We start from the raw sequence: 16719 nt of genomic DNA on the forward strand, positions 1-16719 counted from the left end.
TAAATTCAAAACGTGCAATTCATTAACATGCATTTTTTTTAAGTGATGGTTTTCAAACATGAATTTAGAAACATTAATCCACTCCCCACCCTGACAACAATGCCAACAGTGAAATTAGAGGCAAGTCAGTTGTTAAGAGCATTCTTTGGGTGGCCTGGGCTATTACTGGACATGAACATTACTCTATTACACAAACACAGGAAAAGGTTGTGTACAGCCCACATCTTGCAGACATAGATTTCATGGTCCTCTTATATATGATAATGTAGAAAAAGGAGAGAAAGTTTAACAAAACAATTGCCTACGATCACACAACTTGGTAAAGTGGAGAGGGTGGGATTTACATTTACAAACTTGTACAGGATGCGTTATACAGCCCAATCAGAGTAAGTGATTTCGGATACCAATAAATAATTAGACTAGGCCATGCTGGCATGGTTGGGACTAGAAGAGCGTATCTTGCTATGCCAACTGATCACTATAGAAGAAATAAAATCAGTAATTAAACAGTTTAAAAATAGCAGGGTTGTTGGGAGCGATGGCCTCACTGCTGAATTCTATAAGGAATACGCAGGGTAACTAACCCCAAATCTCCTAGAGGTTTATGATGAATCCTATTGATTACGAAAGCTACCCCAACCCATGAGATAAGCCACTGTGATAACCCTTCTCAAACCAGATACACCTCCTGAGATCTGCAACTCATCACCTTCTGTCCCTCATCAATTTGGAAAGTAAGAGTTTGAACAAAATACTAGCAAACAAGTTACTGCGCCTACTGTCCCAACTGGTTAGGCCAGATCAATCTGGCTTCATACCGGGTAGATTTACTGCTTATAGCATAGGAACATTATTCACCATCACTCATCAATTAGAACATAACTTACAAGTGGTGGCTACCTTCTTGGACGCAGAAAAGGCATTTGACACAGCTGAATGGTCCTTTCTCTTTAGAGTACTGGAGAGAATGAGGATTGAAAAGGCTATTTTTAAATTAATCTATCTTATATATCCAGATAGCCCTGGCCCGACGAGAGTGAATGGTGGCCTGTCTACTACATTTCAGGCCAGTCGTGGAAGACGCCAGGGATACCCCGTGCCTCCTGTATTGTTTTCACTGACAGTAGTGCTCCTGGTCTGCATCCTCAGGGAACACGATCATCAGAGGGGTATTTACCTTGGGTTTCAGGGTACTCTTCTGTCACTATATACAGACGGTGCGCACTGCTAATAGAGAAGAACCCTGTTGTAACTTTAGCTTCAATCATTTGCAAAATCATTGCTTACCGATGATGATGATCAGGACTGCAGATCAACAGGTCAAAATCGATTATGGCCCCTCTTCCGGAAGCCATGACGTAAACTTTGCTAGACTTCCCTATACAGTGACAGACAAATCCCATTCGCTGCCCACGGATAAGGTACCATACCAGCATACCATCTATCTTACGGGAAACCTATGGGAAATGTCAGACGAAAGATGAAAATTGACTGGTGGATCAGGCTGCCACTGTCAGTAGAAGGCAAGATAGCTCTGATGAAGATGGTTATCTAGAAGAAGTTGCTACATCTGTTCAAACTACACCCATTCCTTTGAACAAGGCTTTTTTCAAGAAAGTGAAAACACTTATGATAAGCTTGGTACAGGCTGGCAGACAGCCTAGGGTAATTTGGAATAGATTACAACTGAAGTATTAAAGGGGTGGATTTGCTGCACCACATTTCGAAGTCTACTATGTAGTAGGACAAGCTCAGCTCATCCACCACTGGATACACAATAGCAGAAATGCTCTGCACTGCACACTTGAGTAGGGGCAGGTACACACACTCCCGATACAGGCAGCCCCATATCTCCATTCTCCATACCAACAGACCCAAGCAAGAGATCCACATGGTGAAAGGTGCACATATGCACTGTTGCGTTTGTCATCTAAGTGTGCCTTTTCAGTGATTTATTAACCTCAGTTTCCCATGAAGCATTCATCCTTATTGGAGATCGATCACCCATCCTCCATGATACTACAGCTCCAAAACAAATTCGCACACTAGGAGACTTTTCTCAGAAAGTAAATTTAAGACCTAACAGAAATATTTGGGGAACTCAACCACTGTCCAATGAGGAAATTATTCCCAGAATTCCTAAATGAACTGGTGGAGTGGTCCTACTTGTCCATCCTGCTGCCATCTCCTCAAAGGATCAAGTTAATAACCAGAATGTATAATGCAGTGATGGATGGGGTCACAGAGAAGAATCCCGAGCACAAACGCAATGGAGTGTAGAACTGTTGGTTGACATTACGGATGCACAATTCATCCCCTGCTCTCAGCAGCCCAAAGAGGTATCTCCCAATGAAAATACAGACTCATCTATTACAAATTCTTAAACATGATATACCTTACATCGATAACCATGACCCGATACAGTCTCACAAGCAGCAACAGATGTGGGGAACTGGAGGAAGACTTTATGCGCTTAGCATGGCACTGCCCTCGGGTGCCTACGTTTTGGGGATAACCGATGCGACAGAGGTTATGACTGATCATGCTTATAAGCTCACCCCTTGAAGTGCTTTGCTTAGTTATGTGAAAAGCATTCCTAATGAACACCAAAAAATGACTGTCACAGCCATGCTTCTGGGCACGTGCAGAGTGGCCATGGTATGGGGCGCGCCTACAGTCCTTACCTTTAAAGACCGGCTTAAAGATATGACTATGTGGAGAATTGTCAGAAACATTCGCCACTAGTCTTCCAAGCTCATCAAGACCTAAAAGACTACTGGCTGCCATTGCAGACTTATTTGTCCACTCATGCAAATGTACACATGCCTATTTTTGCAAATTTACTATATGTTCCCAGTATAACATATTAGATACTTGCATATCCGCATGAAGCATTTTGCCATATACTGCAGAATATGTTCAGAGGTACCTCGACGGTATTGTTCTAGTATAATGTTGTCTTTTTCTGCTTTTGGAAACTGGAATTCAGAATTGTTGCTATGTCATAACGCACGCCTTGGAGATATCGCTGTGATGACAGCTCAAATTGAAAAGAAAATTAAAAAAACAGGAAAAACAAATCTGTTTGCTCTAAAATGCCTCCAGGTTTATCTGGTGAGCCTCTCGTTCACAGATAGCTGACTCCTGCCCTTGAGAGGAGTACATCTGTGATTTTTAGATGAATAATTATCTAGAAAATATATGTGACTAAACACAAACCGGTGAGAGTTTGTGCGTGTGTGTCACCGACTGCAGCTGCCCACCATGAAACGCCCACAACAGGCACATGGAGAAGGTTTACTTATATTTGAAATTACATCATAACAACACATCTTTAAGTGTCGGTAAATCCAACTGAGGGCAAATTCACTAACTTTGGGAAGCCAAATACCTTTGTGGCTTATGTTCCACATGTGCAATAAGTGTCATTGTTAAGTACAACCTTTGTTACAGTCCGCAGAAATGGCTGATAACCACTTTGATGGTGTACAGCCTTCCTCACCTCAGATGCGAAGCTGAAAACATTACTACTAGCAGGTGATACTACCCACCTGAATTGTTCTACCGCAGACCAGTTGGAAACTTAGCCTGTATTTACAGTCTCCATAAATGGTCTCTGCTGGCGCGATTTAACCCATAGAACTGTCTTTCACTACTATCTTTAACATTGTATAATCTCACACTGTCTAACACTGAAAAACACCTATGGAGCTGTGTTGGTGAGATATTAACAATCTGCGTTCGGGTGAATTGCAGCACACTTGTCTAATCCCAGCAAATCTTTGTTGTTTGTTTATTGCCACTGCTAAAGCAGGCTCGGGTGAATCATGGCAGTGCATGCAGTGTAACCTAACCTTTCACACAGCATAGTCATTTTAGCCAAATTGCTACATTACAACTAACATGCACAGCCACAGAAACCTTATATTCCTCGATTAATCTATTTCTGTAGATGGGAGTAGTACATTATATTTTTATTAAGTAGGGCTGGAAAAATAGCATTCCCTCTACTTAATGTTCAGTTATTGGATAATTTACCTTTACTTCCTCAACTCGTGAAACAATTGAAATAATGATAAGCTTATTAATAGTAATGATAATAATAATGTATTTCCTATATTCTCAATGTGCCTTCAGTCCAGCTGTTCTGCATGTGCGTTATACCCATTAGGGGCTCTATTACACGTAGGGCACACATTTCCTATTTGCGCCACAGTGCACCTTTGAGAAGGTGCGCTGTGCGCAAACAGGCAAAGTGCGCCCTATAACAGTACATGGGCTGCCCTGGTGGCAACGCGTTCAAGGGAAACACAGAGAGGACGCTTCAAAGCCGCTTCATGTTTCACTGTGCAGGCGGCAACCTGCTTGCATTTTAAAGAGGGATCTTGTTGCAAGCAGGTGCAATGAGTGACTACACCCGCTTGCAACAGGATTGGTGGTGTGTCCACAGGACCCCTTTTCCCAACTCTGGAGGTGTGCCATCAGGGGGTTCGCAGACAGTGCACTACCATTTTGTATTACCGTGTGGGTGTAGAGTTTAAGATATTCCCTCTTTTGCATCGCCCTCTTGAGATAACGCTAGTATTACATGTGCGCCAGCACTATCTGTATTACAGAAGGAATGGCACAAGCGTCTGCGGCCCCTTCTGTAATATCACAGTGCTCCGAGGGGGCGAACAAAGCGGATATACATACCCGTAACCACCAGGGCACTTTCTGTAATATGGCCCCTGGTCTGGTTAGTTAGCTAAGATGAGATGAGGTTTGGCTAAAACATAACAAATTGCAATGATGGTTCCCAACCAGCTCTGATGCATGTTCGAGTGGGATTGAGCAGTGAAAATTAAAGAAAGTGACAATTAACCAAGGAAGTTCTTGCAAAGTATTCTTCACTGTAAACTTTCACTGTGAAGCAACAGTGTTCAGCAATATGTAAGGTTGGCCACTGGACTCCCTGGAAAATGCCAGCCACTTGCATGCCTCTAGCTGGGAGCATCAGAAGCATCCATTGCCGACATGGAGTAAGAATGAATGTCAGTTGGACGGTCCTTCTTGGACAAAGTATTGCAGACTTTAATACAAAAAGTAACCTAACATGAGATCATGCATTTGGTAACCGAATCACACTCTTCTTTGCCCGAGCAAAGTCTATGAAGAGTTGATCATCTACTAGTCGTGTGTGGTTAATATAATAAGACACTGCAAAACTCGGGTCCAGCCTATGGCGTTGCTTCGCCTGTTTGGAGGGATGAGAAGAAGGCTGGGGGGAAGAACCGTGGTGCGACTCACATGACATGCAGAGATTCTACTTTAGGTAGTAATGATGGGCAGGTGTGTAGACACATCCACCTGTCAGATCCAGGCGGACTCACCTGAATATCTGCCACTGACTAAAGCGGTTTCCCGGATGCTAGAGCCACTGTTTTCTCCAGGAAAACTGAAAGACCCTTATTCGTCATCCAGCATAGAGAACCAACAGGATGCACGAGGCCAAAAGACCAAACATGCATTTCATTTGCAGAAACTGGATCAGTTTCTGAACCAGAAACCTGGAAAGCATATTCCCAATGTCTGCACTTGTCTGAGATGGAACAAAAGCCTTCATACCGGTTGTGCTAGCTCAGCACTTATGAAGATCAATCTCTTCATGGGGAACTAGATTGGATTCCTTGGTATTAAACATGAAGTTACACAGTGAAAAAGAGCAATGATATGCTGAAGATGTTTTGTGTGCAGTGCATGAAGCCCTGCCTTCAACGATCATTCATTCTAGACAAACATGTATGGGAAGCTAACCTCTGCAGTGCAGACATCACAATAGCTAGCACTCTGGTAAAAACTTGCAATGCAGGCATCAGTCCAATTGCAGAACTATGAACAGTCTGTCTCTGAGACCCCTCAAAGAACCTCAAGTAGTATCTGTGAGTGGGTAGTACTGGCAGATGGAATTAGGTGTCTGGGGGTAAAGGGATATCAACCAATACAAAACACTGACTGTCAACAGCACCAGGTTTAGGGCATCATTTTGAAATTCTCCCGCAAAATGAAAATAATCAGGAGTTGAAGGTCCAGGATGGATGCAGGCTCTCTGAAATAAGGAGTAAAGGCAGTGAGGCTAGACATGGGAAAGCAAGATTGCCAGAGGCAGACTCTGCTGCTGAGGGAGTACAGCCCCTTCGCCTCTCTGTATGGCGTGGTCGTGGGATAAGCATTTGTGCTCAACATATTAGAGGAAGCTTAGATCATCAGAATCTCTAGAGAGATGCAGTTCTGTGCCATCAAGTATCTTTCGGTGTTTCTCGATTAAGGCTTCTTTCAAGCAGCCAGTACAAGCTCCAAGAGTGACTCGCTAAAGGGGAGCAGAAGCTCTGAAAACAGCAGAGAAAGGCTTTAAGATTTCTGTCAACATGTTAGACGTGACCTCAGAGGTTGGAAAAGTTATTTCCAAAACTTTTGCTGTTTTTCATGATACCACATTGAATGAAGAGACTTTTTCTGAAGAAGGTCGATAGGTAAGGAATGTCCCATTCTAGAGGTGTACCTAGACAACTTGTGATTTGTAAGTCCACAAAAAGGCTATGATTTGTATTGTAAGAGGGGAGGAGGCTGTCAGTCTCAGAGTAAAAGCCTACCATCACAGTCTTTATCGGGCACAGCAAGAGTTTCAGAGTCGGATTTGAAAAGTTCCTCCTTATGGGCAAATCTCTGGGGTCATAGGGAGGAGCTGTGCCAAACGTTTGTCATCACAATAGGGTCAAACATTTGTTTTGGCTGGTCAGACAATGACAACTAAACTCAAATGTTTTCATGAACTGGAGCATGTGAAAGGGCACAGTCAGGTTGTGTTAGGGTCAGGGATCTTGGAATCACTAGACCCACCGTCAGGGAGTGGCCTAGAGGATAACAAAGGAATCTTGAATATTCAGCATGGTTAGCCAACGTGCATGAGGTCAGCCAATGTAGGGGGGAATTCTAGTTTGATGTTTTAGCAACTAGTGAATCTACTCTGATGACAGGGAAAGGTTCAGCATTAGTACTCCAAGTGGTCTCCAGAGTGGGACCCGGAACATCTTCCTCAAGAAAGAAGAGGGCTGCTTGGAACCTTTTATAGCAAGGTCTCTTGAGACCCCATTCTATTTCAGGAGACTTACCTGAAGGTGAGAGGGACCGCTTGGACGTATCACTGAGGGCCATCAGCTGCATCAAGGAACAAGAGTCACATACTGAGCGGTTGCATTCGGATCCTAAACACCATAGGCAGATGTTGTGTCGGCTTGACGAACGAGTTACTTACCTTCGGTACCAACTTTTCTGGTGGATACATTAGCTACCTGTGGATACCTCACCTAATGAATACTCCCATGGCGCCAGCATTCGACGGAAATCTTCTTCCTAGTCTCTGTACGTCGACGAGGACGTCACTCTAGCCTACGCGATGCCGTCTGACGTCATACAGGCAATAAGAGGTCCTCGACGACGTGCCGACTTCAGTACCAACATTTTTTACGTGCATGAGAACAACCACCCAATGCAATGAAAGAGCAAGGCAACATCCCATAACCTTGTCAAATACCCAATATTGCAATGAATAGCTGTAAATTTAATATAACGAACAAATATATGCAAATCATGTATATACACAAAGATATATATATATATATATATATATATACACAGATAAATATACACAAGTATCCATATATACAACGTCTATTGCAACCTTGAAGACCAAGAGGAGCGCACTCAAGGATTACTTGGTAAGACCAGAAAGGCAACGGGGAGGCGGGTGGGACTGTGAGGAATCCACAGGTAGCTAATGTATCCACCAGAAAAGTCGTTACCGAAGGTAAGTAACTCGTTCTTCTGATGGATACAACTACCTGTGGATTCCTCACCTAATGAATAGAGTCCCAAAGCAGTAGCACGCCCGGTGGCGGGTGCCTAAATGGTCAAACCAAGAAATCCTGCAGCACTGACCGTGCAAAATGGCCATCCCTTCTGACCTCAGAGTCCAAACAGTAATGTTTCGCAAAAGTGTGAAGGGACAACCAAGTTGCGGCCTTGCAGATGTCAACCACAGGAACACCTCTGGCCAAGGCCGAAGTGGCCGACTTAGCTCTGGTGGAATGAGCTCTAATGCCCTCAGGAGGGTCCTTCTTTGCCAAAGAGTAACAGATTTTAATGCAAAGAACCACCCACCTGGAGAGTGTTCTCTTGTGGACTGCCTTTCCTCTCCTCTTGCCCACGTACCCGATGAACAGCTGATCCTCCAGCCTGAAATCCTTTGTTCTATCAATAAAGAAGCTCAACGCCCTCTTTGGGTCCAGACGGTGCAGTCTTTCTTCCTCTTTAGAAGGATGAGGCGGAGGATAGAACGTGGACAAAGTAATTGTCTGAGCCAAATGGAAGGGTGAAACAACCTTCGGGAGGAAAGCAGCCTTGGTCCTCAACACCACCTTATCCCCATAAAAAGTTGTATAAGGGGGCTTTACCGATAAGGCCTGCAACTCACTCACTCTCCTTGCAGATGTTATAGCTACCAGGAAAACTGTTTTTATAACCAAATACCTTAAGGGGCAAGAATGCATAGGCTCAAAAGGGGAGCCCATAAGGAAAGTCAGGACCAAGGACAAATCCCATTGCGGCATAACGAATGGTTTTGGAGGATATTTATTTAGAAGACCTTTCAAGAATCTGATAACAATAGGGGATTTAAATAACGATGGTTGGTCTGGAAGACAAATGAAGGCTGACAAGGCCGACACATAACCCTTAATGGTAGCCACTGCACAACCTTTCTGCGCTAGAGACAGAGCAAAAGACAAAACGTCCGATAGATGAGCATGTAAGGGATCAATCTGCCTCTCTCCACACCACGCAACAAATTTAGACCACCTATTAGCGTAGATAGATTTAGTGGAGTGTCGCCTGGCCGCTAATATAACATCCACTACATCAGGCGGGAGAGAGAAGGAACTCAGGTTGCCCCGTTCAATCTCCAGGCATGTAGGTGCAGACTCTGGAGGTTGGGGTGTAAAACCTGTCCCTGCGACTGCGAGAGGAGGTCTGCCCTGAAAGGGAGACGGAGCGGAGGGCACATTGAGAGTTGGAGAAGGTCGGAGTACCACACCCTCCTTGGCCAATCCGGAGCTATTAAGATGACTAGCGCCCGGTCTTGGCGAATCTTCCTCAATACTCGAGGAATCAAGGGTATGGGAGGAAACGCGTAAAGCAACTGGCCGCACCAGGTTATTTGAAACGCGTCCCCCAACGCTCCCTGCATCGGATACTGGAGGCTGCAGAATAACGGACAATGCGCGTTCTCCAGAGTGGCAAACAGATCAACCTGAGGAAACCCCCACCTTTGGAAGATCAAACGGGCTTGATCTGGATGGAGACGCCACTCGTGGTCTGCCGAGAATTGGCGACTGAGACCGTCCGCACGTACATTCAAGACCCCGGCCAGATGATTTGCTACCAAGCAAATCTGATGGTCCTTTGCCCAGGACCATAGTCGAAGAGCTTCTCTGCAGAGAAGGTACGACCCTACTCCTCCCTGTTTGTTTATGTACCACATCGTGGTAGTATTGTCCGTCAGGACCTGTACCGACTGACCACGAAGGGAAGGGAGGAAGGCCTTGAGAGCCAGACGTACAGCCCGTAACTCTAACAGATTGATATGAAACATATGCTCCTCTGGAGACCAAAGGCCTTTGATCTCCAGATCCCCCAGATGAGCTCCCCACCCTAGAGTGGAAGCATCCGTTATGACCGTGGCCACTGGTGGCGACTGCGCGAACGGCTTTCCTTGTGAAAGATTGTTGCTCGCAATCCACCACTTCAAGTCCACAGCAGCATCTCTGGAGACAGCACCTTCTAGATCTCCTTTGTGTTGAGACCACTGCCTTCGGAGGCACCACTGAAGAGCCCTCATGTGCCAGCGAGCATGCGTGACCAACAGAATGCAGGAGGCAAACAGACCGAGCAGACGAAGGACCTTGAGGACTGGAACTACCGCTCCATTTCGAAACATTGGAACCAATTCCTGAATATCTTGAATCCGCTGAGGCGGAGGAAAGGCTCGACTCAATGTTGTATCCAGTACTGCCCCTATGAACAGGAGGCGCTGAGAGGGCTCCAGGTGAGATTTGGGCTCGTTCACCAAAAAACCCAGGTCGAACAACAACTGAGTCGTTGACTGCAGATGATGCGACACAAGCTCCGGCGACTTTGCTTTGATCAACCAGTTGTCCAAGTAAGGGAATACTGCTATCCCTTTCCTTCTGAGCTCTGCCGCAACCACCGACATGACCTTCGTGAAGACTCGAGGTGCTGAAGTAAGACCAAACGGAAGGACCGCAAACTGATAGTGCTGCGATCCCACCATAAACCGGAGATACTTCCTGTGTGACTTGAGTATCGGGATATGAAAGTAAGCATCCTGCAAGTCGACAGACACCATCCAATCTTCCTTGTTCAACGCCAAAAGCACCTGAGCTAGGGTCAGCATCTTGAACTTTTCCTGTTGGAGGAACCAATTCAAGATCCTCGGGTCCAGGATTGGTCTCAACCGACCATCCTTCTTGGGAATCAGGAAATACCTTGAGTAACAACCTCGACCCCTTTCCTGCTCTGGGACCAACTCTACCGCGCCCTTCAAAAGGAGGACTTGTAACTCCTGTTCTAGCAACAGGAGGTGTTCTTCTGAACAATAAGATGGGCGGGGCGAGGTGAGGGGCGGGAACTCCCGAAAAGGAAGGGTGTAGCCTTTTCCCACAATACTGAGAACCCAAGTGTCCGTTGTAATAGTCTTCCACTTGCGGAGAAAATGCTGTAATCTTTCCCCTACAGGAGAGGAGTGAGTGGGAAATGGTGGAAGCCTAAGGCTGCTTTCCCTGCTGCGCCCCTCCAGAGGACGAGGAAGAGGCAGAGTGCTGCTGAGAGGCTCCTCTGGTGCGGGCCCTCCCTCTCCCTCTGAAAGATCTATAGGGATGGGAAGAGGTAGGTTGCTGGAATCTCCCCCGAAAGGAAGAGGAGGAAGAGCCACGCCCAAATTCCCGAAACCTCCTGAAAATCCTGGAAGAGGCAGAGGAAGAAGGAGCTTGGAGTCCTAGCGATTTGGCTGTGGCCCTGCTCTCCTTAAAACGTTCCAAGGCCGAATCTGCCTTGGCGCCAAACAGCTTGTCCCCATCAAAAGGGAGATCCAATAGGGTTGACTGCACATCTGCAGAAAACCCCGAATTACGGAGCCAGGCCTGTCTCCTTGCCACCACAGTCGTGCCCATTGCTCTGGCCACCGAGTCGGTCGTGTCCAGCCCAGACTGAATAATCTGGGTCGCGGCAGCCTGGGCATCTGAAACAACATCCAAAAGACCCTGGGGAAGCTCCATAAATGATGAGGAAATGTCATCCATAAGAGCATGAATATATCTCCCCAGGATACAAGTTGCGTTGGTGGCCTTCAACGCCAGACTGCAGGACGAAAAGATTTTCTTGGACTGCGCATCCAGTTTCTTCAAATCCCTGTCCCCAGGCACCGTCGGGAAAGAATCAGGCGCTGATTTGGATGAACAGGAGGCCTGCACCACCAAGCTCTCCGGTGTAGGGTGCCTAGAAAGAAAGCCAGGGTCAGTTGGTGCAGCTCGATACCTCCTGGCTACGGCTCTATGAACCGCTGGGGAAGATACTGGTCTCTTCCACACCTCTAGCACCGGATCCAGCAAAGCGTCATTAAACGGCAATAGAGGCTCTGCCGCAGCTGAGGCCGGATGAAGCACCTCTGTCAGAAGGTTCTGTTTTGTCTCTGCCACTGGCAAAGGCAGGTCCAGAAAACTAGCTGCCTTCCGTACCACTGCGTGAAAGGAAGCAGCCTCCTCCGTGTATTCCCCTGGAGACGAAAGATCCTACTCAGGGGAAGTGTCCAGCCCACTGGCTGTATCTAGACCATGCAGTCCATCACCCGAGTCCTCTAGTTCTCCTTCTTCCAGGACTCGTTGGTACTCCTGCTCCTCTAATAAACGGAGAGCACGTCTCCTCGAATGAAGCCTCTGCTCGATACGCGGAGTCGACAAAGCCTCCGCCAAAGCCGAAGATTGGCGCCGATCTTCAGAAGCCACCGTCGCCGCGGCCGATGAAAGAGCACTCGGAGCGGATGGACCCACCGGAGAAACAGGACGAAATCCGGACGACGGAATGGAAATCTCCGGGACCAACCCCTCCGAAGTCACCGGAGCGGCCACCGGCGCCGACACCGGCGCCGAGCCCACGTTCCCAAAAGGGAGAAAGGGCATAAAGGGTGCCGGCCGTAGAGGCGCAGGATCACCCAATGAAAAGGCCAAAGGGCCAGCCGGAGCACCCCCTGGAGCCATCTGTTGGAAGATGGTATACATCGCATTTAGGAATGCGGTACTATCGGCTCCAGGGGTGGGAAAAGCCGGATACTGGGGTGCCTGTATCGAAGGCGACCCCGACGCCGGCCTCGACGTCTGCGACGCCGGAGACAACACCAGAGGCTGCACCACTTCAATCACCGACGCCTGTCCAGGTGAAGTCGGTGACGCCGGAGAGGGCAACGGCGTCGACGGATGCGGCGTGACCATGGGACTGACCTCCCAAGTCCTCCGGCGCCGATCCGAAGACCTGGAACGAGTCTCCTTCCTTGAATGGCGCCGTGATTCTCTACGGCGCCGGGAGTCTCGATGACGCCGATGCCTTGGCGAAGAAGACTTCTTATGATGTTTTTCTTTCTTCGACTTCGCCATAAACAACTTCGCCTCACGTTCCTTGAGGGCCTTTGGATTCATGTGCTGGCATGAATTGCAAGTCGAGACGTCGTGGTCGGAGCTTAAACACCAAAGGCAGTCGGAGTGAGGATCCGTAACTGACATCTTGCCCCCACACTCACAACAAGGCTTAAAACCCGACTTTCTCTGCAACATTATTACTGCAGCGAAGGACTACGCAGCAAAAAATACACTGTAACCACGAAAGTAACAGTTGCTCCCTCGAAGATAACCGTTTCGAATGCACGGAAAAAAGGGAACTGACGTCGGCACGTCGTCGAGGACCTCTTATTGCCTGTATGACGTCAGACGGCGTCGCGTGGGCTAGAGTGACGTCCTCGTCGACGTGCAGAGACTAGGAAGAAGATTTCCGACGAATGCTGGCGCCAAGGGAGTATTCATTAGGTGAGGAATCCACAGGTAGTTGTATCCATCAGAAAAGGGCACCTTTCGTCATTTGCTTCAGGGTTTAAAACCAATAAATGTTAGACATTTTAATTAGTTACACTTGACAGCTGAGGAAATTGTCTATGAAACACCAATAGGAGCCCGGCCCCCGCTGACGATGTATGAGAAAAAAGGAAGTGATACCAGCACGTCAGCTGGTATATTGTACATTCCAATGTCATCACATCCTCGGTGGGGCAGTGTCACAGATGGAGTCACACAGCACTACGTGATGGTGCCTGAGAGAAACTGATGATGGGTTAAGTTTTCAGATCTAATCTGGCACTTAGAGAACTTTCACCAAGTAAGGAATCTGGGGAACTAGTATCCATCATAAAGCCCAGTGTTTCTGCACCACAGGCAATATCCATTTCTGTTAAGACTTGCCTCCAATGATGTCTTTTCTCTTATCATCAATATATTCAAATGCATGTTAGCTCCGCGAGGGCACCTTTGGAGGATGAAATGAAGTAACACCCCACCAAAAAGAGTACTAGACATTTAGAATATTAACATACCTTCCCATCGAACTTGGAGTATTCGTTAAATGGATTGTTTAGCTGCAAAGGGCACTGCTCAAGTCGCACAGACAGGATTGACTGCTTTGAAGAAGTTGACGTTTTAGCTTTAAAGTTCTTCTTCTCAAACAGGGAGCTCAACTCCTCCGCTGTGGTAGAGGAAACAAAAGCAAGACATTATGATTTATCCAATGATTCAAAATCATTTCTCATCGAAATAAGTGAATCAAGAAATACATTTCTTCACTGATGAAGAATATCTATTCCAACCTGTGCAACTTGGAGAGCGCTGTCTGCCCAGACCCGTAAGTGACCACCTCTTAACGAGAAGCATGCACACTAAATACTTATGCACTTCTTCATTGAATTCATACCAATGATTAAAAGATGACCAACCAATGGCACTGATAAACTCTGATTTGTGAGACACATTTGATTATGCCTGTCAGATTCAAATGCTACTGTAGAATCAAAATCAGAAAATGAAAAACTCAAATTCAACCTACCTCGATCTGGGGATTTCAAGAAACCATCCTTCAAAGACCACCACTTGAAGCACATTAAAACAATCATGATAGGTATTCCCAATGCTGAAAAACATTCCGATACGGAGAACATGTATCACTATGGCTCCCTAACCAATATCCCTTACTATAAGGAGGAAAACAAAAATGCCACTGTCACGCCTACTTTGTAAAACAAAAAATGTTCCACGTAAAGAAACGCCATGCTATGTAAATATGATACAATTTCCTCGTCTGTCTAGATAGCCATTATCTGTTACTGGGAATGGAGGGTGTCCCTATCTGTCCTGTTGCGACCTAAAACAGTGCAGTTCCCCGAGTTTGGTGACTGACCTTGAGCTCTCATAGACTAAACCCATCCCCTCAGCTCCCTCTCTGTGTGGTCCTAAGTACAGCTACTGACTAATGGTCACCACCGCATTAGCACAGGCCAGTTACACAAATGACCATCAACACAAACCTACCCCTCTCTATCTTAACCATTGTGAAGGATGCCCTGATCGGTTCTCTGAGAGGCAAAATAGTAGGAGAAGCTCAGAAGCAGGTGCTGGGTGGCTAAGCCCTGGTAGATGCTCCTGTAGGTTCTGACCGTCTTGGCCACAACTCACAGCCAACTCAGCCCCTTTCTCAGCAACAGTGAGCACACAGAAGACCCAGGAGCTAGAGAATGGAGAAACATGGCTGGGTCACCCAGCATGTGGAGAGCGGAAGCAAGCAAGATACAGGGTAAGATTAGCTGCATTCTCCAGATAAGAAAAATACTGATTTCTCTAAGGAAGAGGCAGATTTGCAGAAGCACACCCATTCGTGGATTAGAGGAGGAATGAGGTCACCAATAGGGAGAGAGAAAGGGCCTCATAGCCACTCTCTAAACTCAGAGCATCAGTTCTTGCACTTTTGTTCCAGGCAGCAAGCTAGAAAGGGCAACTATAGAGACCCCTCCGCCTAAGGTAAAAAAGGGAGAAGACTAGGGCCACCGGACTGCTGGCCTTTTCTTTAGGAAAGCCAGAGGTCAGTGACACAGAGAACTTATGCTGGGAATGGGAATAACTGTCCGAATTGCCATTTGCGCTTCACCCTGCTATTGAGGAAGAAGTGAGCTGTAGTATGCATTGATGGTCTCAGACACTACTGCTAGAAAGTAACGCTCTAGCTATACTGCAGCTTCTGAATCTTTCGACATGGGGGAGCCACTTGTTGGGAAGGAGGGACTCCTAAAAACAAAAAAGATACCTCTCAAACGGAAATGGTTTGCTCCGTGGAAGTTTGAGAAAATGATAGCCTTTAAAGACAGGTAATAGATAGAAGAGAAGGTGGTCATGGGTGCCACATGACTTCCTCATGCTCCGTCCCACTTGGAAACTGCACAAGTATGTGCATAGGAGCCTTAATTAGATTTCTTTTACAGAAGCATTTTAACTGCCTCCAACTTCAACTACCTTTGAACAGCAGTCAGCAGTTCTTGAAAATTGTGAGGAGCAAGAGGCTGGTGAATCCTAGAACCTGGGATCCACGATGATGAAGTCCATGGTTCTAAATGATGGGTTTTCAGCCACTCTGAAAAAAAGAGACTATTGTTTCCGATTATAGTGGCTCCCTTACAACTGAAGGACACTTAAGCATGCTTAAATTTGACGGGCTATGGTCCAAGTGAAGAAAAAACATTAAAGTCCTTTCTCCTTTCTCCCTAGTGGGACATCAATTCCAACAGAGGAGAGGTTATGTTTATATTTCTCCACAAGTCTAGTAATGTTTCTAAAGTTGAAATGAAAGATTGAGAGGCTTTGAAAAGGCTAATCACTACTGCATGAATCTATTAACCTGGGACTTGGCACCCAGAGCCACAGTTATAAATTGAATGTGCTATCTTTCTGTAAAACCAGTGAAACTTCCCTTCCCATCAAGCATTAAAACATTCGCAATAGCTTTAAAGGCAAGATAAGATAAACGAGGCCAAGCCTGGCTGCCAGCGTCTACCTGGTTTATGTCCCTAGCAACTCACCCAAGATGATGCAGTGTTGAGCTCAGAAGCAATGGGAATGTTTGTTCCCCTTCTAACAGTAACCTGGAATGAAATTCTGCCTATATTTACTGAAGAAGAATAGGAACAAAATCACACAAACATTTTTACATTAAGTAACTGTATCTAAAAAGGATGAGTTACATATGAAAGGCTGCCATTTTGACTCTATTTGCCTGCTGACCAAATAAGAAGACTGTGGCTTTTGTCAAATCTCTTTGGTCACGTTAAGCATCCACGACTGCCAAGAGTCTCATGACCTCTCAGGCTCTAACAGTGGAGACAACACAAAAGACTGCCATCCAAAATATTAAGGAAAAAACCCGACCTTGGAAAGATTCTCCAAATCAAGGCCACATTCTTAGCATTGTGTCATTTTTGGTATGTCAGCAATGAGGCAAGGATGCTGGAGCTTCGTTTGCGACTGT

The 16719-nt window shown here is 46.3% G+C and overlaps 1 protein-coding gene across 3 annotated transcripts in view; it reads right to left on the bottom strand.

Annotated features, from left to right (window-relative positions):
* MAPKAP1 (MAPK associated protein 1) overlaps positions 1-16719 on the bottom strand; it is a 541270-nt gene that overhangs the window by 409172 nt on the left and 115379 nt on the right. For all 3 annotated transcript variants that reach the window (XM_069241765.1, XM_069241766.1, XM_069241763.1), the window contains one exon: positions 13748-13896. In XM_069241765.1, the coding sequence (XP_069097866.1) occupies positions 13748-13896 (149 nt within the window). The remainder of the gene's footprint in view (positions 1-13747; positions 13897-16719) is intronic.

Source organism: Pleurodeles waltl, chromosome 6 (genome assembly GCF_031143425.1).
Source record: "Pleurodeles waltl isolate 20211129_DDA chromosome 6, aPleWal1.hap1.20221129, whole genome shotgun sequence".
NCBI classification, from domain to species: domain Eukaryota; kingdom Metazoa; phylum Chordata; class Amphibia; order Caudata; family Salamandridae; genus Pleurodeles; species Pleurodeles waltl.